At 30.8% G+C, this 27095-nt stretch overlaps 1 protein-coding gene across 8 annotated transcripts in view; it reads right to left on the reverse strand.

The window, feature by feature from the left end:
• LOC125065326 (fasciclin-1) overlaps positions 1–27095 on the reverse strand; it is a 78945-nt gene that overhangs the window by 14109 nt on the left and 37741 nt on the right. For all 8 annotated transcript variants that reach the window (XM_047672872.1, XM_047672867.1, XM_047672871.1 and 5 more), the window contains exons 2-4: positions 10414–10552; positions 9392–9570; positions 5876–6015 (exon numbers count right to left, since the gene is read on the reverse strand). In XM_047672872.1, coding sequence (XP_047528828.1) covers positions 5876–6015; positions 9392–9570; positions 10414–10552 — 458 coding nt within the window. The remainder of the gene's footprint in view (positions 1–5875; positions 6016–9391; positions 9571–10413; positions 10553–27095) is intronic.

A 27095-nucleotide genomic window follows, 5' to 3' on the forward strand; every position in this document is an offset into this window, starting at 1 on the left:
CTGGAAAAAAAATTGAGATGAATTCCCTTTTAAATACATCAAAGTTGCCTTAAAAGTGGGACAAATTTATATATGGCGTATAATACTCGCAAAATCCGTATATTTATTCGTTTTAAAATTTTAGTTTTATTTATGATATTGCAGACTTACAATTTAAAAACTTTGTAACAGTTTTCAAACATTGTTGTTTTATTTAAAAATAAATATTAAACAAATATAACTTTTCTTTCTTTTTTAGCTGTAGACAAGCAAGTTTATAACGACGTCAACTTCAAGTCGATAGCATTTAGAACTAGACTCTTAGCTTGGCTTGTCCGTACTTGACCGTTTGCATATAAGAGAAGAAAGCCAGTTGTATCTTAAAATGTACTATAAACTATAACTATAGTTTTACGGTCACAGAATAAAAAAGTAAGAAAAAGTATTACAAGTGTATTATTTATGTTATATTATCGGATTTTTTTGTAGTAATGAATATTTATTAATAGTGTTAGATCGAGGAGAAATTTTGTTATAAGCGTTTACTATCGATTTCAACAAACAGTATTAAAAATTATAAGTAACGTGTGAGATAAATTTATTTTATATAGTATTGATGTAGGTTGATTTGTCATACTGATGAGTATGACTTCTAGTCTTTAATTTAAATATCAGAAATGTATAAAATTTAACAAGAATTTAAAAAAGTAACATTATATTAGCTATTAAATTAAATAAATAAAAAATAAACCTTACAGATTAAGTACTTATTAATCGGTATGTCCCGGAACCAAATATTCTACGGTACTCATTGTAAATTCGTTCGTAACCGGCTTCATATGGGAAAAATTATGATTCAGTCTGTGATACACATCATTATTTGAAAGATGAGATTTAATTTAAATCAAATCAAGCGATCTATCCCTCGTAGGCCACATTTATTTTATGTGTTTAATCAAATATCTCTTAATATTTTATTAGACTACGATCCAAATTGCAAAATATAAACACCAGTTTTTTTTCCTTAAAATACTTAAGTATAATATGTATTTATTTTGATAAGTATTAATACTATTTGACTAATGAATCGACATAAAATTATCTCTTATTAATAGTCAGTTTTATTATTCAAAAGTAATACAGGACATTTTTAGGTATAACGATTTAGTAGTAAATTATTTTAAGAATCTCATATGGTTTGGTATTTATATTTAAATATATTTTTTAAGGACTCGATTCGAAAACATAAAATTATCAACTGTTAATATTTTTTAAAAATATAATATACTAAAATCAGCTTGAAGAATCGGAATCCAAGGTGTAGTATCAAAGAAGTTACAAACAAACGGACAGATACAGCAAGTGACTTTGTTTTGACAAAGCTTGGCAGAATTGTTGTAGGCTCTAGCCACGATAACAATAGCCATAAAATAGAAAAAAGACAATTCCATCGCTATGCAATGTATTTAATAAGACCAATTAAATAGTACAAGAAATCGTTTACATACTACTAAATAAATACAAATTTAAAAAGTTATAAAATCTTATTCGCAGAGGAGAAAGTAACAACTGCATTACAACCTTCAGAGCCTTACAATATAAACGATAACGGAGTTTTCAGTCACCTGAATTTTCTCAGTTATTTATAAAAGTATTTTCTTTGAAATAAATATATTTAAATGGTGTACTGAATGAATTAATATAAAGCGATCGATATTTGATCGAATTGAATAATTGAATGAATAGATTAATGATTAGGTTTTTCCAAAAGCTTCCTTTGTTAATACGCAAGTATTCATTCTAATATAATGCATAAAGAATTTGGTGAACATTACATAGCTAAATTAAAAAGGTTAGATGTTGTCGTATAGCAAATATGCCTTAAGTATCGTCTTTTGTAATATTTACGAATGACATCTGCTATAGAACATTTTATATTTTCAGGCATGTTTACATGTTTACCTGTTTAAAAGGACATATGTGTCCTTTTAAACAGGTTATTATTTCGATAGAAACTAAATAATTAAATACTGATTAATATTTATACCGTAAAAAACCTTAATTAATTACAAATACATATTTATTATTCTTTGAATTTGGAGTGAATTTCTTTGAAATACATGTTTTATAAGAACGGTTATGTTAAGAAACAATATCTATTAAAATTAAATCTTAATGAGAATCCGATGTGTTCAAAGACTTGACTATTAAATAAAATTTACGGAATTACTTTGATATATATAATTACAATAAGGAGTTATGCGAATCGAAAAGATTTCATAAATAAAAGAAAAACTGTATAACAATATTACAACTACGGCATTTAAATATCAGGGTCAACAGCTATTCTCAAAGTTCTCTTAAAAAGTACCTATTCTATTAAATAGAAGAAAATAATATGTCAAAGAAAAAAGTACTTGGGATAAATATTCAGAGACGTAAGAAATTAAATTGAAGGACCAAGACCAACCGAATTCCAAAGATGTCTGGTTCGTCTACCGTTAAAGGTGAACTAATAATATTAACATTTTATTTTACGCAATAGGTAGACGAAGGAGCAAATGGGCTAAGTGATGGTATGTGTTCATAAACACCCATGAACATTCCTTAAATCTTCAATGCGCCATCACAATTAGAAACTAAATTGTTACATCCCTTGTTCCTGTAGTCACACTGGCTCACTCACTCTTCAAAGTAGGGAACAGCAATACTAAGCTGCTTGATGGTATATATGATTAGTGGGTGGTCCCTACCCAGACGGTATAAATATACCCAAAATTTAGATATATTTCTATTTTTTTTTTCGACGTTCTTGTTCCGTTCAAGTTTGTATAAAAAAATAATTAATCGAAGAATAATGACACTGTAATCAAAAAGTGCATCTGGCACTATACAGTCACTCTTGTTGAACGACAATGAACCATTAGCATATTATTTTCAATAGCCAGTCGATACCTTTCTTGGAACTATCTTGATAATCTTTCTAATAATTATGGTGATGTCCTACTGACCGATTTTGATCACGAAGGCCATTCATAACTGAAACTAACTAGTTCCACGTTTATATGCACAAATGTAAGAGTCTCTCTAAATTTTCTGATTCACATATTGTGTTGTGACGGGTTTTAGGAAAAAAGCCAAATAGAGTCATTGGCCCGACTTGGGATTCGAATCCAAGAGCTCATAATCATTAAAAGCTGGTTACTAGAAAACGTCATCGAATGGGACGGCAAAACGACACAACCGGAACAAGATCAGAGGCAGACCTTTAAGGGTTTTCTAAGGCACGGGGGTGCACACACTTCTAGCTTCCAGCTAGACACACTGCGTGCGTGTTTGTGTGAGAATTGTACTTCAAGGAAAAACAAAAAGTGGTTCGATGTGGAATTTGAATCTGGAACCTATGAGTCTGCAGTCTTATATCTAGTCACTAGAGTACTGTAATAATAATAACCATAAATATCATAACCGTTAACAAAAGTAATATTAGCGTAAAATATATTATTTTATTTTATACTTCAATAATACGGCCTTAGATTAAAAATAATAGTAACACTAAGTGACTTAACAAATAGTTAAGTACATTACAGAAACCTTAAAACGTCTACGTTATATAAAGCCCACATAATACGTCGATACGAGAATACTGTTTTACGTATTACGTTGAACATTAATTATTTTGTTATCGGTATCTATAGTCTCATGAAAAGCATAATATTAATAAATTAAACGTTATACACGATGAGTCTGCGTAATCTCTTCTATCAAAACTGCGTTGTTTTTCGAACAATATTCCTTTATACGTAAGATTGTCGCTATAAAATGTTGTAAATTTAATATTCGATAATATTAATATTTTCGATAAACCATTTATTTTATTTTGTTATGAAATTATTTCCTTATTAATGAAACCACACACAAAATATAAAAAAACAGATTATATAATGTACTCGTGGTTCCGCTTGGCTTAACCATTACGTTACTGGTAAACAAGAAGCTAAGCATAAATTTTCGAAATTTAAAAAAGTGTACTCGATTTAGAAAAAAGTGAATAAATATAACAAAGAGAAAAAGAAAAGCGTTAAAACGCTCGCGCGCAACTTACGTTCGACTTTATGGCGGAAAATTTTTGTCTTAAAAATTGTAACGAACAGTAGTAGCACATAGGAAGTACTACAGATTCCCTATGAATAAAAGAAATTTTTATTCTTTATAGTGCTAATAATATTTTATAAAAGAACACTTATTAATTTAGTTAATTTTTTTATAATTTGTGTAAAATGTGTGGAGACGTATATGAATATTCGCGAATGCATATGAGAATATTTGTTATATTTGGTACGTTGACTTGTAGTTGATATAATTTATTTCATTGCTTTTTTCTAAGTGGAACTCAATAATGTTTCTAGTTATTTACGAATTATTTTGTAAAATAAATAAATATAATTCTATTAAACTACAATGGTCGAAATTTCAAACTTTAATCTTACTTAACAATTAATTATATTTAATATTACAACTATATTAAAATAATCTTCATTATTAATAAGTAACCAAAAATATTATTTTGAACATTATCTTAAAATAATAATATCAAATTGCAACTGTAGGTCGTCCCTTATTTATATCATGTTAGTTAAATACATTTAAAAAAATCTTTTGTTTTTAAACTTAGAACTTCTCTTGCTGCATAAAAGCGGGCAAGTGGAAAAATCCGACTCATAAAACTTCGCATCAGAGGCGCAACTTAGTGGCCTGGAATAACTAAACGGTAAAAATCAACTCCACCGTCGGTTTTTAATATTAATATTTTTGTACAAATAAAATATAAAGGACGAGAATCAAAATAGTTCGAGGTACTTTTGTTTTGAACGACTGCAGTTGGCGTGATTAATGGTTGGAAAATTGTATTTATGAATATAAAATACTTCATATAAACTTCATTCTATTTTTAAATCCGGACGTATATTCGTCTAGAGGGTATTAATCTGCAGAGAACCATTGACATTACAAAATATGGAAAAGCAATAGTGGATATTACATTATTCAAAATACGTTACGAAATTGAATATTTGAATGCAATCGCTGAAATGCAAAACTGATTGGAACTTTAGTAATGTCGTTTTCACAAAAACGCCTAACGACATGTCTGTCGAAACGCTGATGATAGCGAATTTGTCATATTGTGTTCAAATCATAAAACGTACTAGGAGTTGAATAACTAACTGCAATTTGTCGCAGATAAAATGTTTGATGTGTTCATGAGTAATAGCATTTTAAATGAAACTTGTTTTGGTTTGCACCAATATTGTTTTACATTTTGAGTTATTAGAAAATATTAAATTTAAATTGTCTTTTAATTCCCTACTCTTGAATAATTTTATTATGTTATATGTTTACTATTATAAAGAATAAACAAATCAATTTTTTGTTTTAAAGTTTTCTCTGAAATTAAATTCTCTTTCTATTACAACTGCTAGTTAGTTAATGTATTTTTGCATACTGTTTGCTGAAATACAAGCTGAATACAATTAACTGGTGTATTGTTTTCTATTGAGTGTTCTCGTTTGTGCGTCTCACGTTATTGTATTCAGTTTAGTGAACAAAACAAACAATAATCATATGTTTAGAAAAAATAATGGCACATTATTTTCCACTATCGTACAACATTCCTACGTATGTTACATTTAAACTATGTACGTAAAGAATGCGTTTCAGAAAGCGGACGAAAAGCTTATCGCCTAAAGGTCAATATATAACTTTGTTATATATATACTCATGTAGGCATCTTTTATAGAGGATTCCGAATGTCACATAGTTCAAACTGCATTCAAACTTTAAAAGTCAAATATATTTCGCCAATATAGCCGGTTGTCTGCTTTATCCTGAATATTACCTGAGGCGATGTTGTTCGATATTGAATACGTCCGAATGTTCGAGAAACTGGTATGCGTTTGGGTTGTACACCGGTGAGCCGACGGCGCTTTGGCCCAAGGGCAGCAAAGGCTGAAGAACCTGGTCTATCACGTGCAGGACCTAAAACAAAAATTGACTTAAGTATAAGTAGCACTTAATCATTAAGAGAAACGTTATCTTTTATCAAATTACTAGAAGTGACATTCATGTATTAATTGATATAAAATTATGCTTAGTAACTAAGTATTGGTTTTTTTTTGGTTCGACGGCTGACATAGAATACATAACATCTTAGTTTATGTACTGATTAATATTAATTTTAGTGCCGAAATCTAAGAACGACTTTATGCCTATTTATTGTAATTTTTTTTTTTTAGGAAGTTACTCTTTCTAACCAAAATACTTAAATATCATAACTACTTGTTGAGTGTTTGTATCTTCTAAATTTTAAATGATTTTTGTTATATCTTTATAAAATAATCATCATAAAATTATTATTAATAACTAGTATTGCATATCATGACTATTTAAAATAAATATCGTTATTTTAGAAGTTACAATAATAAAACAGTTTGAAGTCGAAAATTGCACAAACTTGTAATACTTGCTCTATTCTCATAAAAAGACTCAAACTGTCTACGTAATACTATAGTGTTGTAATAAATCCAAACACTTTTGCGGATATTTATAGTTTTCCTAACTTTGGACAGTTCAGTGAACATGTTGTGTGTGCAATATTTTAAACATAAGGAGACAAGTATACGCAGGACATATTACAGTGCATATAAGTGTGTGCACAAACAGTCTCTATTGAACTCTCTATTCCCTCATCATCCGATGGGACGGGAAATCTAACGCGACTGAAAAAAGATTAGGTGCAGGATGTCTTACGTTCTTTCCGAGGCAAGAGTACACACTTCCAAATTCTAGACTCCCAATGAGAATTATAAGGCCGCTAATGAAAATTTTTCGACTGAAAAATCAATATTTTTTTATCGGCCCAACCTGGGATTGGAATCTAGGACCTCGGGATCTACCATATAAGGTAGCCCAATGAAGCAAAAAAATTTAAAATTTAGGCAATAAAATGATTGATATATTATTATTATCAGTAGTATTACCGCACATACGTGATTTAAATTAAAAATTATTAATATGTTTCAAGCCATATATTTATATCTTGTCAGACTTAGGATTTTTTGTATAAAAAAATCCGAGTCATTTTTTAAAAAAATGTTGCGCATCTCAGGGGATCTGAGTAACATAGACGCAACATTTTAAAAAGAAAATCCCACTTATTTATTTTTTAAAAGCTTTTATTTAACTTGCAATGTATGTTTGTTCGGGTGGAATCTTGCTACTCAATTTTGAAGCAGATAACTTCAACCGATTGAGCTGAAATTTTAGGTTAAGCTTTCAAGGCTTAAGTTATTAAAATTCGCTTAAATAATCTTGGCATTTTGAGAAATTACCAATATTTGGTTTCTTTATATAAATTGTTCGGATGAAGTTCTAAAAATGTATGTATACTGAAAAGTACAGCATCATCCCGCGTGCATTATGGTTGTTGAAAACAAGTTTTATACGCCAGGGATGCATAACGTGCTTCAAGGTAAATAACTTCACGGCAAAAAGTACCAAACTAGTTTAATAATCTTTGCTTAATAAATACTGAAGTATGAACTTTGCGTCGTTTGAAAAGCTTTACGTAACAATTAGTTTTTCGTTAATGTATTTTTCAAGTTAACCAAAAATGTAGTGACATAACATGACGTCACAAGGCCTGAATTAAGTAAAAGAAATCACGCAGATCCCATGACGTTCTTATTTTATACAAAACTTAAAATTACGACTGAAATGACAAACTTTTGTTAAAAGGAAAAACTTCAAAATTGCATTGAATTTTATTTTTATATTATTTTAATTATATATAAATATATTTGAATTGAGTGCCATTTTTAATATAAGATAAAAAAATGGTGGTACAAAGTAACTTTAGTACCATCTAAAGTAAAAATAAGTTACATCTAAGTAATAAAGTATTTTATTGCAATACTTATATTGTAATATTTGAATAAAGTAAGGGCACAATAAAGGTTAATTTATTACTCCAGTCAGTTAATGTAGGCGCGCAATTGATATTATTATAATAAAAGTCTGATGGCCACGTGTGGTGGCCGGTTGTTTTTTTTTTTTTCTAGAACTTTTTCCGAAAAGGGTATTTTATTATTCAAGACTGTATTTTAGAAAAAAATATTTTCAACAAAATATTATGCAAGGGAACGGTACGCTGCATTTTAGTCGTTTCACGGCATGAACTGTTAGTTGCAATGCCTCATAAGAACGGCACACCAGAAATTATAATCCTGTTTTCTTGATTGATTAATTAATAGCAAACTCAGTTGTTTTGGTTCTTCTAAATGCCAAATAATAAAAAAAAAATTGAAAAAAATCGCATTAAATTTGGTAACATTTGAATTTCTTACAAGATTTCCCTATAAAATCGATATTCAAAGTTGAAGAAGATGAAAAATAATTATGTTTGATTTATATTCGATTCGTTCCGTAAGATTTATAAATTGAAAAGACAGACACAACAAAACAATGACAAAAATAATTCTAAAAAAATTAAAATTAGATTTTGTCAAACATTACTTTGAAGAATTGAATATTCCAATAAAAGTTTATAAAGTTATCTACTGGATATTTACGCTTGAAATATTTCTTATATCGTACACAATCGAATCAATTCGAACATTAAAGTTAGCTCGTTATACTATCTTTCCATTACCTGCAGGAAATTAAAATATGAGGTATTTTCCAACGAAAAATGTCTGCAACAAAGTTAACGCGCCGTGAAATTGCAATATCGGGCGTTTCGAAGTTTATTTTCTGATATATTAAATGTTTTAAAGCGTTACTTTAACATTGTAATATTATATATTGAAAATCTAGATCCCTCATAATTGCAACAAATATGTATTCAAAAATTATACTCGTAGATGTCGTAAGAGTTGGCAGCACTGCTACATACGTGTACTAGAGAAACTCCGTCAAGAGGTGTCAAAAAGGTGGTTAGCCGCAAAAATTGACAAATTAATTAAATGCAGCTCATACACAATCCCACACAATGCGAAACTAATGTTGCTAGTGAAATAATTCAAAGTCGATCTAATAAAATATCCATGACTCAAATAGTTCACTAACTTTTTAATCATTTTACACGATTAATGTAAATTTAAAACGAACCGAAGATTACTCAAAAAACTCAGTAGCTACTTTTTAGTTATAAAATAACATAGATATTGTATTTTATAAGTAGCATATTATGAATGCTAAAAATGCTCGTCCTAATCCGATTTATGAATTATTAATCTTCAATTTATTTATTTTTATTTAATAATAAAAAAATCTACTTTTTAATTAAGTAGTATATTAACTTAAATGTTGCCAGTTGCTAGAAGGGAATGAGGTAGAAATAAACTAATAGAATTACCTGTAGTTTGCCTTTTCGATTTATAGCCTGGTATGACCTTGAAATGTCGACCTTCGCGTTATTAACGTAAATGTCATCGTGCATTGCCTCGCGTCGTCTCGTAATCCAAAGCGGTGGGTTGCCATCCAGTTCCGAAGATATCGAGTAGTCCAAATTTGAAAGAGTTGTGGCCAAGTTTGCTGAAAAACATATTTCATTAGACCTTTCTGTAATTTTATAATCGTTTCAAAACTATAATGGTAACATATGATTATTTATGTTTTACATAGTTGAGATACAAATAAGTACATAAAATTAAGATTAATACTAAATGTTTCATTACGAAGCACGCGTTATCTCCAGAAAAAATAAAATATTTGAACTTATGATATAATAAAATATATATTCTGAGATTTGATTTCCTTATCACCACTTATTTGAACAATTCTAAACATAAATTAGTCTACACGTGTTCCAAATTATGGCGAAGTTCTATTTAAAAAAAAACTAACCAATCTAATTTAAATCAAGTTTGAAATGAACAATGTATTACTTTATCTAAGTTGCCATTTAAATAATTATTAAATTGCCAAGATTGTGCAGATTTAAATAAAGAATAAAGTCTTTGATAAAATAAAGAATGACTGCTATGTCGAGTTTGAGGATTGTAAAGCTAAGGGCGAAATGCTTCACAAAGTGAAATAGTTATAAGTACGAGTAAACTTTGTTTCTGACCACAAACTTTCCTCTAACGAGAGGCCTGTATCGAAGCCGCTTTAGCCGACCTCGAATACCTGCATTGAAACTAAACTTAAGTAATAATTGAATGTGGATTAATTATTATATTGTGGACCTTTGGAATTAGTTGTAGAAAACAAGAATTATATATTACTAAATATTGATTAAACAAACACAACGACTTCTTAATGTTATCATTAAAAGAATATATTTTTATTGACAAAAAAATATACTAACTTACTAATTAAATTGTTTTTAAAATATTTATTTTTATTAAAATATTAATCTTTTTCTTTGTTACTTACATATGTGGAAGAGTACAAGTGAATCATCCATTTCACCGTTGTACCTCTGAAAGGCTTGGTTGGTGGGCGCGAATAGCGTCATCTGCCGGTACTGTAGACTCATGTTGGCCACCATATTGCGTTCCAGTAGTGCGAAAAACTGTTGATAAAAACATACTTACATAAGAATTTGTTCACATAAGCCATTGTTTGATCGAATTATTTTTATACGTTATAAAACAGATGGTACTGATTAAGCATTACAATATGATAATAGAACAAAATAAAATACTAGAAATTTCCAAGAGCGAATGCGTGAAACTTCAATTGCGTTCATTATAACTTTCAGTTTGTAACTTATCTCGAAAAGTTATATGAAAGTCAACCTAAATGTATAATATAAGTACAGAATGACTGAGTTAGGAGCACATATTTTTTGTGTTGAAAATAGTTTGCGAGACTTTCAACATTAATCAAAATATCAATACTTTATGCATTCTTCCTGACTGAATTTCGCCTACAGCGGCTTAATATAAAGGCTTAGTCAACTGCGTAACTTAGGTGCGCTGGTCTGGTCTGGTCTCTATTTCACCACTCTTTTAAACGGATGGGACGACAATTCGAAATAACTAGAGAAATATGAGCCGCAGTACCAACAGCTTTACGTTTGCTGGCTGTAACGAAAAATTATTACTTGGGAAAACACTCAATAACTTTCTACATGGGATTTGCACTTAGAATCTAGAAAACTTTTTTTATTTGGCGATAGAACATCTGGTGAGTGGGTGCTACTTACTCAGACGAGCTAGCACGAAGCCCTACCATCAAGTAATAATCTACAGTTATATTTTTTATTAAACAAATAACTTAAATATTTATATATTCCGAATAACTATTTAACCTTATATAGAGTTATACAAACTAAGCTCATTATTATAGCAAGGGCATCTTTAATCCTTTTTTATAAAAAACATTAAAAAGTCGATTGGTTTTTAAAAATATACACTAAAACCAGGTAATTTAATGTATAGGTAATGCTTGTATATTATAATAGAATCACAAGTTGCTCTAATTATTTCTTTATTTATTAATATACACTGAATGGTTAATGTATACTGAAAAATTAAAATGTATGCTATACAAAAGCTAAGTACGCTTTCGTATTAAAACAAAATGCAGCTAACATTAAGTAATGTGTTTAAGAGAGTGGGGAGGTCGGATTAAAGTGTAGTGTTTGTACTATTTTTATTTATATTAAACGAGTAATGTATGAACTTGTTTAGAAAAAATAGTAATTGTTTATCAGATATTCCCATGTCATTAATTAAAGTAGACGTACTTTAAAATCAATAATGTACAGTACCGTACAAAATATTAAATTTGTCTCTTTGAGAAATATTTCTCGTAATATTTTAGTTTCACTTTAGGTTCAAACAGTATGACATAATTTCAAAAAGTTTTGTTTTCGAATTATTTCACGGATTGCGATGAGGAATTTTATATTCAAAATTAATAAGATAATAAGGGTTTCATGAGCAGAAAACTAAGTGTTTAATAAACGAATATAGCTATACAACATATATATAGCTGTTCAAGTAGATTCAGGAAATGCAGAAGTCGATGTGTAGAAAACAGGTTCATTGTACCAACAAAGCCAATTGTACCGATGTCCCCTTACTTGGCGGAGCCCTTTGGTGAATACTAATGTCTCACCTCAGAGCTGTGCCGACAGATAATCAGATAAAAGCGGTGCGTATCAATAAACAAACCTAAGACTTATTTTGGCGAACAAATTAGTATCAAATAAAATACTTTCGACTAAATTTTTATACTACATAAAATTTAATTGATAATATAAACAAATAAAGAAGGTATAAGGATAACACTTTTTAGTTCGTCATTTATGTAGACTGTATGTTTTATGTGTAATGTATATATATTTTCAGAATTCTATTTAATTAATATATTTATGAAAGTAAATTAAATGCCCAATTGCTCAGCTAAGGTCTCTCCTCCTTTTGAGTAGTAGGTTTGGAGCTTATTCCAGCACGCTGCTCCAATGCGGGTCGGCGAACACACATGAGACAGAGTTTCATTGAAATTAGACACATGCAGGTTTCCTTACAAGGTTTTCCTTCACCGCCAAGCACGAGATGAATTATAAACACTAGTTTAGTATCTGTAAATTCAGTGGTGCTTGCCTGGGTTTGAACCCGCAATCATCGGTTAAAAAGCACCAGTTCTAAACACTGGGCCATTGTGATGATATCAATGAGCATTTTTACGTCGCAGGGTTGTAGTCAATGCTGTAAACATCTAAGTATTCTACCTAACATGAATCATCTTTTTCTTTTGTTAAAAATATCCGATGCGACAGGCGCACCGTTACGTTGATAGTATTACGCCAAAGACCTTTACACGAGTGTCAATAACAACTGCACAAAGTTACAACTCAATCGGTCAAAAGGTGACAAAGTATCTAAAACGATATGCCAACATCAATTTACATACATATATATGTAAAAACTTTCTTTTACTCTTTGGAAAAACTCATTAGGCATTTTTCCTACTTGAAGTGAGGAGTATGTGGATCTCTTCGGTAGACCAACGATACCCTATTCGTCTCTTCGGCGGGCACCACCGGATCGCTTTCGCATGCTACTGTGACGAATGTACATGTATATAGCCTATTCCAACCATAGGCTTGACCAAAAAATAACATTGACCTTGAATTGGTATATGATCTAGAATAATCTAAATCCTTCATTGTCAATCGAATTAATTATGACGTCGTGAAAAAATGGTAATAAATTGAGAACTGAAGATTTAGACGTTCTATGTATCATTTCGATTATTAAAGTCGAAATGTATTAAGAAAGTTGACAACTGTATTACAATATTCATTCTTTAATATACATACCAGACCTTCCTAATACATTATATACCATTCATATATGTATGTAGTTTTATGTGAAAGGGTTGTCATGGTTCAGGTACTTTGAAGTGTAATTATCGTGACAAGGATTTTTTTAAGCTGCAATAAGAGCGGGGTTGGAATATTTCTTTCCGTACAAAAGAGGTCTTTATTGTAAATACTTCTTTTTTTTAATAATAAATAAAAATGACACTTTAATTTGTTTGTCCGCCTGTCTATTGCAAAACATTACAATATTATTGCATAGATAAATATCCGTCCGTCACGATTTTTTCGTAAAAGAAATAAGATTTATTTACTTCCAGATCACAGCACCACCTACTCATTACTATCTAAAACATCCAGGAAACAACTCAAATACACACAAAAAAAATCATATCGAAATCGATCCAACAGTTTCGGAAAAGTATATATATATGTATAAAGATTTATTTTTGATATCTTGTACTACCACAGACATTATCATCGTATAAATTACTAAAACTTTTTTAATATGGAGGTTATAGCAAAAAAGTTTAATTATAAACAGAACCTAAAAATATGAAAACAACTACCGAAAATTTCATTTTAATTGCAGGGAGTGTTTATTAAATCAAAACTTACTTCATTCAAGGTGGTACTTAAAACAGTTTAGAAGCTTCAATGTACAAGGGTGTTGTTAAAAGTTAAGCTACCAAAGGTTCGCAACTTTAATTCTGCCGAGACGAAGTGACAAGAAACTCAGTAGTTAGATACTTTGTAGGACTAATTTAAGAGCGTCGGTTTAGTGGCTACCTTATAAAGCTATAAATCATGAAGTCCTAGCTTCATATCTTACGTCAGGCCCGTAAAAAAACCTCGGGGTTTTCTGCAGTGACATTTTCTGGAGAAATTTTCTGATTAGCAGGAGTTTGGATGTTGACAGCGTTAATACGCCTGTGCCCCGGAAAATACGTAACACTACAAAACTCACAGTGAACTAAAATACAGTTTTCGAGATTCGAATTATAATAAAAAAGCTTTATTCTTTCTTTTGTAACACATGGTTTTGAATTCAACGTTATAACGGTCTGAATTTGTTCATTCAATCAGTCGTGAAGGTTAGGTCGGATGCTCAGAATGCGAGTTGGTACCATGCCAATTTTAGTTTAGGTTAACAAGCAGAAATGGCTCCAAAGTGGCAATATTCAAGAAAAAAAATGCCTAAATTTGAATTGGAATTGGAATCTGAAGATTGCATATTCAAAGTAACATTCCAAAAACTTTGCATCAAGCTACGCTTAATAAACAATTAAATTTAATGACGTACCTACACAGGTTACGATTTTAAAATTCTATGACAAATGTTTGTGATATGAACCAATGCAAACTTGGTTACCTAACAGTTTACATAAAACTGGAACTGACGAGGCTTTACTTCAACAAATCAGAAATAATATTTTGATTTGCACACCTGCCGCCAACGCGCGGCGGACGTTAGCTTTCAAACTGATATCGATATAGAAATTTTCCTTTCGCAAACATAACATAGGTATTCGTCATTTTATCTGCAAGTTTTATTATGCATTCAAAGCTTACAACTTTGTTACAAAACGTAAGCGTTGGTAAAATGTAGTTGGTAGAAACTGACAACGAGTTGAAAAAGAATTTGCAGATTTAGTCTAGTTTGTTTTAACAAATACCAGAAATTTCATTTCCAACATTTAAACTATTTCAACTGAAAATACAACTGTCCTTAGTTTAATTTCTGTGTCTATACAAATAAATATATTGAAGTGTCTGACTATAATTACCATACTGCATTTTCATGTTGATTTGTTTACTTTTGTATCCAAAATATTTGACCCGGCATTCTGATATTCAATTCATCTCGTCTAATCGTTTATAATTATAAAAAATGTTAAGGCTAAAGTTATTAAGACCTGTTTTCAAGCAAAACTATTTTGAACTTACTATACTTAGTGCAGTGTACATAGATCTGTAATAACATAATTAGTATTACATTTATATTTAATATGAATATATATTATCTGTGTATTTATGTATCTGTCATCTCGAGTGACACACGTCGCGGAAAGCGCGGGAAAATAAGATATATAAAACTGGCGCGCGGTGAAGACGGTGTGTGTGCACAGCTAGCAGATATATAAATATAATATCTTTTAATGTAACTTGTAATCGACCTCACATATGAAAATTACACTTAGTATTAAAAAAAACAATAATTATTGATATAAAATAATCGTAACGTGTAGTTTTAAAATAAAAATTCATTACCATCAAGGGTGATGTTGTCCTAACCGATTTCGGCAATAGCGGCCAATCTCAAGGGAGACCAGCCCACTACGCAGGACATATTATAATGCACAAGTTTGTGCGCAAAGACAGGTGCACTCTATATTCCCTGTCTCTCATATTACGACGGTAAATCCTACACGACCGAGAACAGTTCAGGCGCAGGACAAAGTACTTTCCGGGGCATGTTATGTTTATTTTTATTTATTTTATGATATAGGTTGGCGGACAAGCAAATGGACCACCTGATGGTAAGTCACTATCGCCCATAGACAATGGCGCTGTAAGAAATATTAATCATTCCTTATCTCCAACCTTGGGAACTAAGAAGTTATATCCCTTATGCCTGTGGTTACACTGGCTCAAACACAACAATACCCAGTACTGCTGTTTGGCTGTAGAATATCTGATGAGTGTGTGGTACCTACTAAGACGAACTTGACAAAGCCCTAACACCAAGTGAGTGCATACACTTCTAATATTCAGACTCAGAGCTGTAAATGAGAATTTTTCGATAAAAACACCCAATTTTTATTGCCTAACCTGGAGTTGAACCTCTGAATCTGTGACCTTATATCAAGGCACTAAACCAACGAGGCAGTAACCGTCATAGGTATCCACTATAAATGATTTAATATCAAAATTAGTAGAAATCAATTAATAACAGGCTTATTTTATTAATTAATTATCATCCTTAATGACGTTATTGCAATACATTATCGTCATTGCCAATTAGTGTATTGTACGAATACAAGATAAACGTATTGGAACTATAGACAACCGCTTTTACTCGTAACTCCACGGAATACGATAAGATAGTTTAGTTAAACTTGACCCTGATTAACAGTACAAAGAACGATATTGAAACTCAAGTATTAATTATATTATTTTATTATTTCAGACTGTTTCGAATGGTCAAAACAATTTAATATTTTTGGACCTGTTCAAGAAATTCGCAGTAGCCGCCTGAAGTTTAGAATTTGGCAGTGTCCGTCATCCTGCGTCTCACAAAAGCAAGTAGAGTCCTGCGCCTGCATTACCTCGGTCGTGTCGGAATGCCAATATATAGCGAATAGAGAATGTATCCGTGTTTGTGAACACACTCGTTAGTTACATATATTATATCCTGTTTAGGGACTGTTTTTTATTGTAATTTATGACTTAAATATTTCAAAGAGTACAAATAAATGATCGTCTGCGTGTGTAGAGGTATAACCGTTGTGCACAATTTTGATGGCAGGATTTTGCATCACTGCTTTCCAGTTTCAAGGGTTATTTAGCCAATGTAATTAGAGAGTAAGGGGCATAACGTCAAGTTGTTATCGTTTTGTGTGTTAAATTTAAGGCGTCACAATTTATGTAGTGAAACGAAATATTTTTACACAAAACAATATTTGCTGAATAGATTTTGTTATCTCAAAGGAAGTTATTGAAATCATAGAATTATATATGTATATCTAAAGATGTTACATGACAGTGACAGCTGCTGTTACTTTGGGCGCTTCTAAGTATCCAGAGACCAAAATCTGTGTAGCAGTAAAAGTTTTGATAAGACTAACATACGTAAAAACAACACAAATAAACTTCGTCCAACAACCATAGATCTTAAGAAAAAAAATAAGAACGGGAAAAACCGGCCGATGAATTTAAATCTTAGATCCAGTATTTATGGTCTTTAATAAGAAGTTATGTACATTGAACTTTACCAAGATAATTCTTCTAAAAGTAAGTTTTAAAAACTCGTCTCGTTATCGTGACCTTTCTTTCATCTAAGGGCAAATTCAAGTTCAGAAAAAGAAAAGTTCATAAAATATAGTCTGCGTTCTGAGTTCAACACGCAATGTAGACATTGAAGTCATGATTGTAATTTGATGAATGACATTTTCGTACTTTTTAAAACGCAGTTTCAATAATAATAACTTATTCTTTATTTATGACATTCCGAACAATTGGATTACAATATCTACTGTTTGATTTTGATTCAGACAATCTTTGCGGTTTGTAATAATAATATAAGAATAAGAAGTTGATGTATAGCGCGGACAAGGACACCTCTCTACACTCAAAGCGTACCCGTAGCGTAACATGGAACGTGGAGAGGCAGATCCACAAGATCATAAAATTTCTTTCATTTATAATCTCTCTTGTGAGCAATCGTTTCGGCGATGCTCCATATAAAACTGGCATAAAGAGACGTAGTTTCTTTCTGTGAGACCGTCATGTTCCAGAAGGAGACGGTGGATCACGGGAAGTGTCGTCTTGGCCCTCCCACAAACCCGTATCACTGGGGCCGTCGATACGGGAATGAAAGTTCGCGTGTCCTCTTTAAAATGATCTTGGAGATGATGGCAGCTACGAAGGAGTTAGCTGAGGAGAACTTCGCTGAGCCACATGAGTTCATCACGAGGATGGCTGCGACTAAATTATATTAACCCGAACCTCTTCCTCTACACTGTCCCATCCAGCCTCACGATTCGAATTACCATACCTGATTCTACTAGATTATGGAATATTTATAGATGATATAGTCACAAGAAGAAGAATAAAAAACGGTACAGCGGTATAAAGCAACACAATATAAAACATCTATTTCAATGAGATTTAAGAGACCATTTTTCGTCAATCCAGTGGAAAAATACGACTTTTCAGTAAGATTACCACTAACAACGTTAATAAAAATAGGACTGTCCTCCCTCATGCAATATTAGCTCGACCTGAGCGAAAGTGAGTATATATCGCGGGATACTCAAATATGCAAACGCAATCACGTTGCTCTGAGCGCGCGCCCGTCATGAACGTAATCATGACCTACATGTTAGCAAATTACTGACAACAGCGTTTTTTCTATTCTATTCATTGAGTTTAATCCTTAATTCACTTATAAATATGTTATGTTGGTAACATACTTACAGTTCTATTCATGTATTAGGTAACTTCTAATGCAATTAATTTTTGTCAATGTTTTAATAATCGCGTTAATTAATGAATGAGTAAAATACAATTACAGTTAAAAGTTTTGAACTTTTAACAAGACTAATAAATGTTGTATTATCGCTATTCGAGATTTGTTTAATACTTGATACTGTATAGAAAGCTATTATTTAAACTACAATGGTTTTGTTAGAATGAAACGATAAAGTTATATTTATCACGTATATTTGCTTCAAATAATTTCATCTCAACAAACACCGAGCGGTTTTTAGATCGCTCGAAATGGAATGGAAAATGCTTAATACTCTTCCTAACTAATATTCGAGTCCGTAACATAAAATCATACTCGATTCTCTCTTACTTCTACTTTACTATGCCAGTTCAATTTATTTCACAGAAATTGGAATGACCTACTGAAATAAATTTAACATCATGACGTATTTAAAAAGTATTGGAAAATAAAACTCATAATGGCGCTTTATTTATGTAGTTCTTAGTGTATTTGATTGAATTATTTTTAAAACAGTATTGTTGTGTTGTAATATATTTTGCGTAGTCAATTAAGATCCTTTTGGCAAGAGAAAATAGGACAACGAGGGATAAAACAGTTTGTACTTAGCGGCGCCGACGTGGCGAGCGTCTAACTGTTCGGAGTTTTGGCAACTACAAACGCCCGTATTTCGTGTATCGTGCAACTCTAATGGGCATTTTAAGGACCGGTTCGTTGTAACCATATTTTGGTGCGTCATTTGGCAGCAGCTTAAACATTTTCATCGTGTTATATTACTCTGCTTTCAGACCTTTCAGTCAATATATTTATTTAATACTGCGATGTTAAATCATTCTAAAAATAATTGATAGAGAAATTAAGTTTTACAAACAGAAAAATATATTTTGAAGCTATGATTTATAAAAATCCTTTATGAGTTCTCTGTGTGTCATTGCGATATATGTTGGCAAAGTAATATTTACATTTAAAGTAAATAAAACAATGAAAAATTTATCATAAAATCGTACTATCAATTACGTTTATGATCCTTTGTTTCGAATGCAACCGCAAACACACACGTCCCTAATAATAAACAGGCACAAATTATTCATACGAGCTTTGGGTATGATATACGTGACTCCTTGAATCTAACAATTCCAAGGACTTCAGAAAATTGAGGCTTTTATCACCTTTATTATAAAGGTTAAATTGCTATGTATACGGAAGATACTATATTAAACGTGGAAGGCCCTTTTAATTGCCAGGCGAAAATAACTTTGCAACGTGCGGGCAAAGAGAAACCACAAACGGTTTGTACTAAGTGAACAATAGCTAGCGTCTAATAAGGTAGGTACGCTTGTAACTACTGCCTTCTCCTTACCTACGAGTAGGTTCATTGTTATGCCTAGTTCTCGCAAAAGCTTTTGTTGAAACCTTATTGCTAATTTCTCTAATATCATATTTTTTATTGATGTAATTTCTTAGAACTCTATTGTAATGAATTCGATTTTTTTAATCTTATAGAAAAGTAAGAACGATAGACATGTCTTTATTGTTATTATAAATTAGTTACCTGTCCCGATATCGTTCGTATAGAATGAAGATTTAATGAAACGCATAAATATAAATTGATTCCTGTTCTGTTTTGGACAGTTTTAGATCAAAGGATCCTGTTCTTTGATTTTTATAACAATTGAATGAATGATTTAGGAACGAATAGAGGATAAAGATCCATTTTTATTTATAAGGAAGAAGAAGATATAATATATACCCTGCACATATACATTGAAAAAAATTGTACCGACTACCAGCAATTAACCTTTTCGTTAATAGGTATAGGAATTCTTCAGTAAGACATAAAATGAATGTTACTACACTTTTAGAATTAAAGATACTATATTTTTTAATTGCTTCCGTTATCACTTTGTCTCGAAATGTAATGTATCGTACATTATTTTTCATATTAATATGGATAATTCTAAGCACGAAAGAAGTGGAAATAAAACCGTTCATATAACCCAAGGCGAAAAGAATCGTTGAAATCGGTTCATAAAAAGTAATTAAGTATTAAGAAACTTTAAAATAAATGGATATAATTAAAATTAAAAATTTACGAAAGTACTTAAAAGTTTCTTTTATTTTTAAACCTAAACAGGTTTCGTTACTGAACCGAGAATTCAAAAGATAATCTGGTAGTTGCGGTATTCGACTCATTTCCTCGTAATAGCACTGAGAACTATCAGGCTTGAGTTCATATTACAAAGCATTAAGATCTTATGAAAGTACGTTTTATACATAGAGGCAAACCTGTAAGATTTAAAATATATATTAGTCTTCTGTACGTGTGTATGTCACCCAACTCCTCTTAAGCGGCTGGACCGATTTTTTATCTGATTTTGAGTGGATCAACAAAACCCTTGATAGATAAAGTTTATTCCGGCATGCTGTCCTAGGATTCCAGAAGTTTTCTTCTCAAAATTACTAAATTAAAAAATAACTTATTTTACACATATAAAGTTGGGATGGGTAGCTTGTATAATACAAAATACTACGGTTAAATATTTTAACAACCTTGTAAGTATTAGATTATTAAATTATAAGTTTTAATAAATTTTTCATCTAAATAGTGTATATTGCGATGAAAAGGAATGAATGTATCTTTGTTTATTCTTCATGGGTATATATCATTTATATGATTGAGTGGAAGCTTTGACAGTCATTGCTGACACCTAGCGTGTATATTTCTGCAATATCATCAACTTGCAATAAGTTGGCACGCGATTTTAATCACTTAACTAATTATAGAGCAACTTAAAATCAAAAGAGTAAACTGAATTAAAAGTTTTATTTAAACATACATTGAAAATTTTCTGCGAGAACCAAATTCACCTTTTTCTTTTTCAACGTCGTTTAAATATGTAGGAAGTTCGCCAGTGTTGTAAAACATTTGGAACACCGACAGTTGCCCATCACATAAACAATTCTAGACATCTGCGTGTGGATATTACGTCTTTTGTATTGCGATTTCTCAACACACTGCCTTCTCTGCGTTACTCTTGGTATATTTTATTATATTTAATGACATTCTACGTTATATACAATGACATCGATAAGCATTGAATTAGCTTTCTCTCTACAAATTAACCGTGAATACAATTATAATACACCTATAAAGAAATTGTTTCTATTGCAAGAAATGTTTAATTAAAGTGTTTAATGTTTAATTAAATCTAATTAGAAATTATTATAATTTAAACAAAAGCCAAAAATACAGCAGTAAATATAAATGATGTAATTACTCATCACGCAAATACCATTGATTTAATTTTAATGAAGGCAATTTTAATTTAAACCACTATGCCTACATAGGAATGGTTTGATTAATATTGATTATCCTGGCAAACAAAGAGGTCCCAATAAACTATGTTCCGTACTTTGTAAATAAGACACTTAAGATACAATATTCTAGTGAATACATACTCAGGATGTACCTTAATTGCCTGCGTAGTCTTAGAATTTGGTTTAATTGCCCACTGCATTAATCTTAGCTCTGAATTAATTTGCTCAATACAACGCACTCGGCATATCGCATGAATTAAGTAGGGTGCGATATACATACATACATACATATCAACATGAACACAGCCTACGAACCGGTATTCTATCTTGCGAGTCAATATTATGTGTAACATAACCGAAATTTGTAATTATCGTCGTCATCATCATCATTGTAAGGCTTATGAAATGACATCCTTTAAAAATGCTAAAAAAACGTATTTAGAAATAACGTCCGTTATCGCATAAAAACACGCTGTTGTGTAACCCTTAGCTCACAACATTACTGATAAAATCGACCGGCTCCCTACTCTTTCAATTCGTATTTCTGATTCCTTTTGTTGACACTGAAAAACACACATTTGAAATTACATTGTTACTCCCCAATCTCGATAACAAGCATGTGACAAAGCGACCCATGCGAGCGAGTAAGTGTTAATCTGATTTAACACATTGTTAAAAATCAGCGGGGATAAGTACGACATTTAATGTTATAAAAGGACCGTTTTATTTATGCCGAAATTAAATACGCACCTTTTAAAATGTTTCACGCTGACCCTTCCCATATACTTGATTTTGGTTGTTGATATTTGGTGACCAAATTTTTAAATAAGATAAGTTTTACATCTTATTTTTGTATAATTGCTCTTTATATTTTGTTAGTACAGAATGCCGTGATGGTAAAGTGGTTGGAATATGTGAATCTTAATCGAATATTACGAGTTCAACTCGTGCAGGAGCGATGTGCTTAATTCGTGTTATTAAATAATTTATCTCGTGCTCGACTCTGATGGAAAACAATGATCTTTACGGTATGACTAATAAATATTTAAATAATTTCCTAGACGTTAAGACCAGTCGATGTGTTTTATGGTAAGTATCTTTCACATTTTAAGCTTGGTTTGGCTTGGCTATAATTTTTTACTTGGTTTGGCTAGGCTTTTACAATAATCGCTAGTGTACGTTGTTATGTAAATTTTGCTAGATACTGGTCAACTCTTTGTCTTTTATTACGTTAAAAGAAATATTATTTTGTGGTAAAATAAGTTACTTGTATGTCGGAGCTAGGCTTTTGTGCAAGCCATTCTGGGTAGCACTCGCTACATAATCTACCGCCAAACAACAATACTTAATACTGGTTTGTTTCTATTTGAAGTGAACCAGTCTAACAACAGAGATTAGTCCTAGATTTAGCGATTTTAGGAATGGTTAATATTTCTTACAGAGCAAATATGACGGCTCATGTATCCGGCCGACTACGTATTTTAAATAAGAAGAGCATTTTTTTTATTATATTTATGTTCTAAACAATTAAAATTTGACATTAAATTTGTATACAAAATGTATTGTTGGCGAGTCAGAAACTTTTCCTTAAACAAACAAAATGTTAACCGAAAAACAACAAAACAAGAAAATTAACATAACCCAAAATACGAAATATGAATGAGCGTCCTTCTAAATGAGCGCGGATTAGCTTTGTACTGACTGAGTCCGTTAAAATATTTATGGAAGTCTGGCATTTGTAATTGACTAGCCACTTGCGTCGACGTTATACGAAACGACGAAGGATCTTTTGACGAAGTAATTTGTTGATAATATATAAAAAAATATTAACTTTCTAAAAAACGCCTCGTTATTAAACCAGCTGTTGTTCCACATTAATTAGTAAAGGCTATGTAAGGAATACTGAATAATCGTAACTGCGATCGCTCCACTGAGTCTCTGAAAACACCGTATTTATATTATTAGTAAGAAAGTGATTTTGATTTAGAAAATATAGATAGAATTAAAGATAGAATTTTCATACACTTTGTCAAGGGTATTAAAAGGACTTTTGGTACATAAGAACTGTCCCCTTAACATCACAAACGAGAGAAACCGCGGACGGAAACAAGTATTTATTAATTCTGAAACTACGAGTTCTGATAATTCATTTTTGATAATGATGATTACGTTATAATATAAGTCTGTATTAATGTTCTGAATATCATTCAAACAAAAGTCATGGCAATGTATCGACGCGTATGTTTGTTTATATTTTAACAAATTGACGTTTCACACTGAAATAATTTGAAACTAATTCGTAAGGTAAGAGTTAACTGGTGATTAAGCAAATCGGCCCTGAATCTTTTTCCTTTACTTAAATAATAGTGCCCGATACCGCACCACCGCTTTCATGCGTATAACAAGCAACAAAGAACTTAACAAAAAAAAAAGAAATTAAAATAAGAACCTATAATATTAAATAGTGACTCTGCAAAGGTCTCGCAACAAAAGTTACTGAAAAAAAGATTTTATTCGAACCCCGTTTCATTTCCCGTTTTTCGAGTAAATACTGACGTATTCCTTTGTACATTATACACAAAAGCTAAACAGAGAAAGAATCTAAAAATATATTTTTAAGCATTTAATATATGTTTCGAATGAGTTCATATACTATAACATTAAGAATAATTGCTTGTAATGTTCTTGTTATGTAATGAAACGTACCTAATTGACGGACTTAACATTACATCACATCACATCATCACATCTTCAGCCCATATTCGTCCAGTGCTGGACATATGCCTCTCCAAATGCATGCCACTATGGTCTTTCTTTATTTAGTCATATTTAAGCGATTACATTTTTCAAAAATGTCAATTATTGCAATAATAATCGATAAATCAATTGCAAGACATTAAAGATTACTTAACAAGATGTATGTGTAGTTTCTGCTTGCGTTTTACGTCCAATTTTTTTTTGTGTTATTATTAAAGTTTGTACGAATCTGTTAATGATGTTGCAGTGCATAAATTGCCAACTGTGCATCAACAGGATGCTGAAATATATATGTATTATTATCGTTGCAATCTACGATGCAACTGTTCTCGCAAAATGTAAAGCTTCGCAACGGGTATGTTACTGACTTATTTACTTTTATAGCCGAACTCTCTTGGCATAAATTTGTATTACATTTTATTTATAATATTACAGACAATATCACATGTTACTGATTGCTATTCAAACTGACATAATCTAAATGTCAATTATGTTGTTTGATTTTCGAGTGAAAAACATATTATATAAAAATATGGCATGCTTGTAAAAACTATTTTTTGGCAATGTTCAATAGGGTTCGTGCATTGTCCTTTGAATTTAAAACAGACAAATACCGATGTTTAAATATGAAAAAAGATTGTGATTTTTAAATAAAATTTTCTTTTTGTTATCCAATATTTAGAATTGTACTTGAATACATTTTTATGTATGTATGCATATTGAATTTATGACATGAAAGAATGAATGAACGAACTTATTTTATGCTATAATCAAGTTTTTTTTTTTTTTAATATAAATATAAATCTTGATCTCTTAAACGCTTTTCGTTTACATACATCAACGATTCTGAAGAGTACTATATAATAGTAACATTGAAAAATGACTTTATAAAATTCATTTTATGCAGCCAGATATGGTCACAGCTTTTGGTCATATCATAACCGTACGTATCCTCTTATCTCACGACGACACTCGTTCAACTATACCCATTATATTTCCGTCTCTGTTATTTCAAAATGATTAAACTCAATTTTATTATACTTCTTATACAGCTTCACAAGACTATAGTTTAATTATTCAAAGTCCTCCGTCCTCATAGAACTTAGATATTTATACAGTAAGGTAACTTACTTAAACATTAGATGATTTAATTAGCGTAACGTCTATTTTATTTGAAAATTATGTTGACTAATCATCTTTACGTCACGTCTGTCACTCTCTATTTCCTTATTTTCATAAACCTCTGATACTTCACCAGTGTGAGTTTAGGTGCGATACTAGAAATAAAAAAAACACTAATTTTTTAATGGCCCTGTCCCATATACATGCCAAGTTTCTCAAAACCTAGGCACTAAAATTAAACCATTAAAATATATAATGAATACACTAACATCATTCCGATATAATGACAGAGATATCTTCAAATAAACCAATCATTATTTATTGTTCTTCAATTTTTCTTTTATAATATACAAGATAAAGTCGCAAGGTCTCTAAACAAATTAAAGCAAATTTTTAAGAGTTTTGCACCTCAAATAAAAGAATACTTAGCTAAAGAAACGAAATCGTCTCAGAATTTCTTTTGCCAAATATGTTAGGCATGCTTTGATGAAAACTCGTCTTGAATACTCGAAACGTCGAAATATAACCGTAATAATTATTTGAATTTCGCCCTGTTATCTTATAATTAGTTTATATTACGTTCTTTTTATTACATTGTCTAATACATTTGATAAGTATCCATTAATTCATATACATTATGACTTGTTGAAAAGTAAAATATTTATACAGGGTTATTAACTCAGCTTTATACAAATATTAGTCAATAAAAAATTAAATAAATTTCTTTATCATTATAATCGAACTGATGAAATAGTTTTAAACGAACGAAAATAGATCATAACGTAATAATAAATAACAAAATTATTTTGATTCGTGAAATATCATATTAATATCATAAAAATGATCACTGGTTGTACTCTATATTAGTACTCAATAAGAACATATAGTTCAGAAATAATTAAATGTCAATAATATTGTATCTTCTGTTTTCCAAATAGCCAGAGGCTGCAAGTAACGTAAATAATATATATTTTATGAGGTATTAAAGATATATCCCAATAAAATGAATACGTGGTATCTGTCAAATCTTAGTAAAGTACTACTGTGATTTTTTTTTTAATTTCGTATAGGTAGGCAGACTGGCAAACGGACCACCTGATAGACATAATAACTATCCCTTACGTCTTCAATGCGCTACTATGCTTCGGAATTAACATTGTAGTTTCCTTGTCTCTGTTATATTTATAACTTATTTTAACAAGTCCTTGTAGTTAGATACACTGACTCATTCTTCAAACCGAAACAATTCTGTTTTGCAGTTGCCAATATAATAATTGCACAAAGCCCCACCAACGCGTAAACTATAATTGCTCTTGTTTAAATATTTTTTTAGCTGAAAATGATATTTACCCAACA

This window comes from Vanessa atalanta, chromosome 7, assembly GCF_905147765.1.
Source record: "Vanessa atalanta chromosome 7, ilVanAtal1.2, whole genome shotgun sequence".
In the NCBI taxonomy this organism is placed as follows: Eukaryota; Metazoa; Arthropoda; class Insecta; order Lepidoptera; family Nymphalidae; genus Vanessa; species Vanessa atalanta.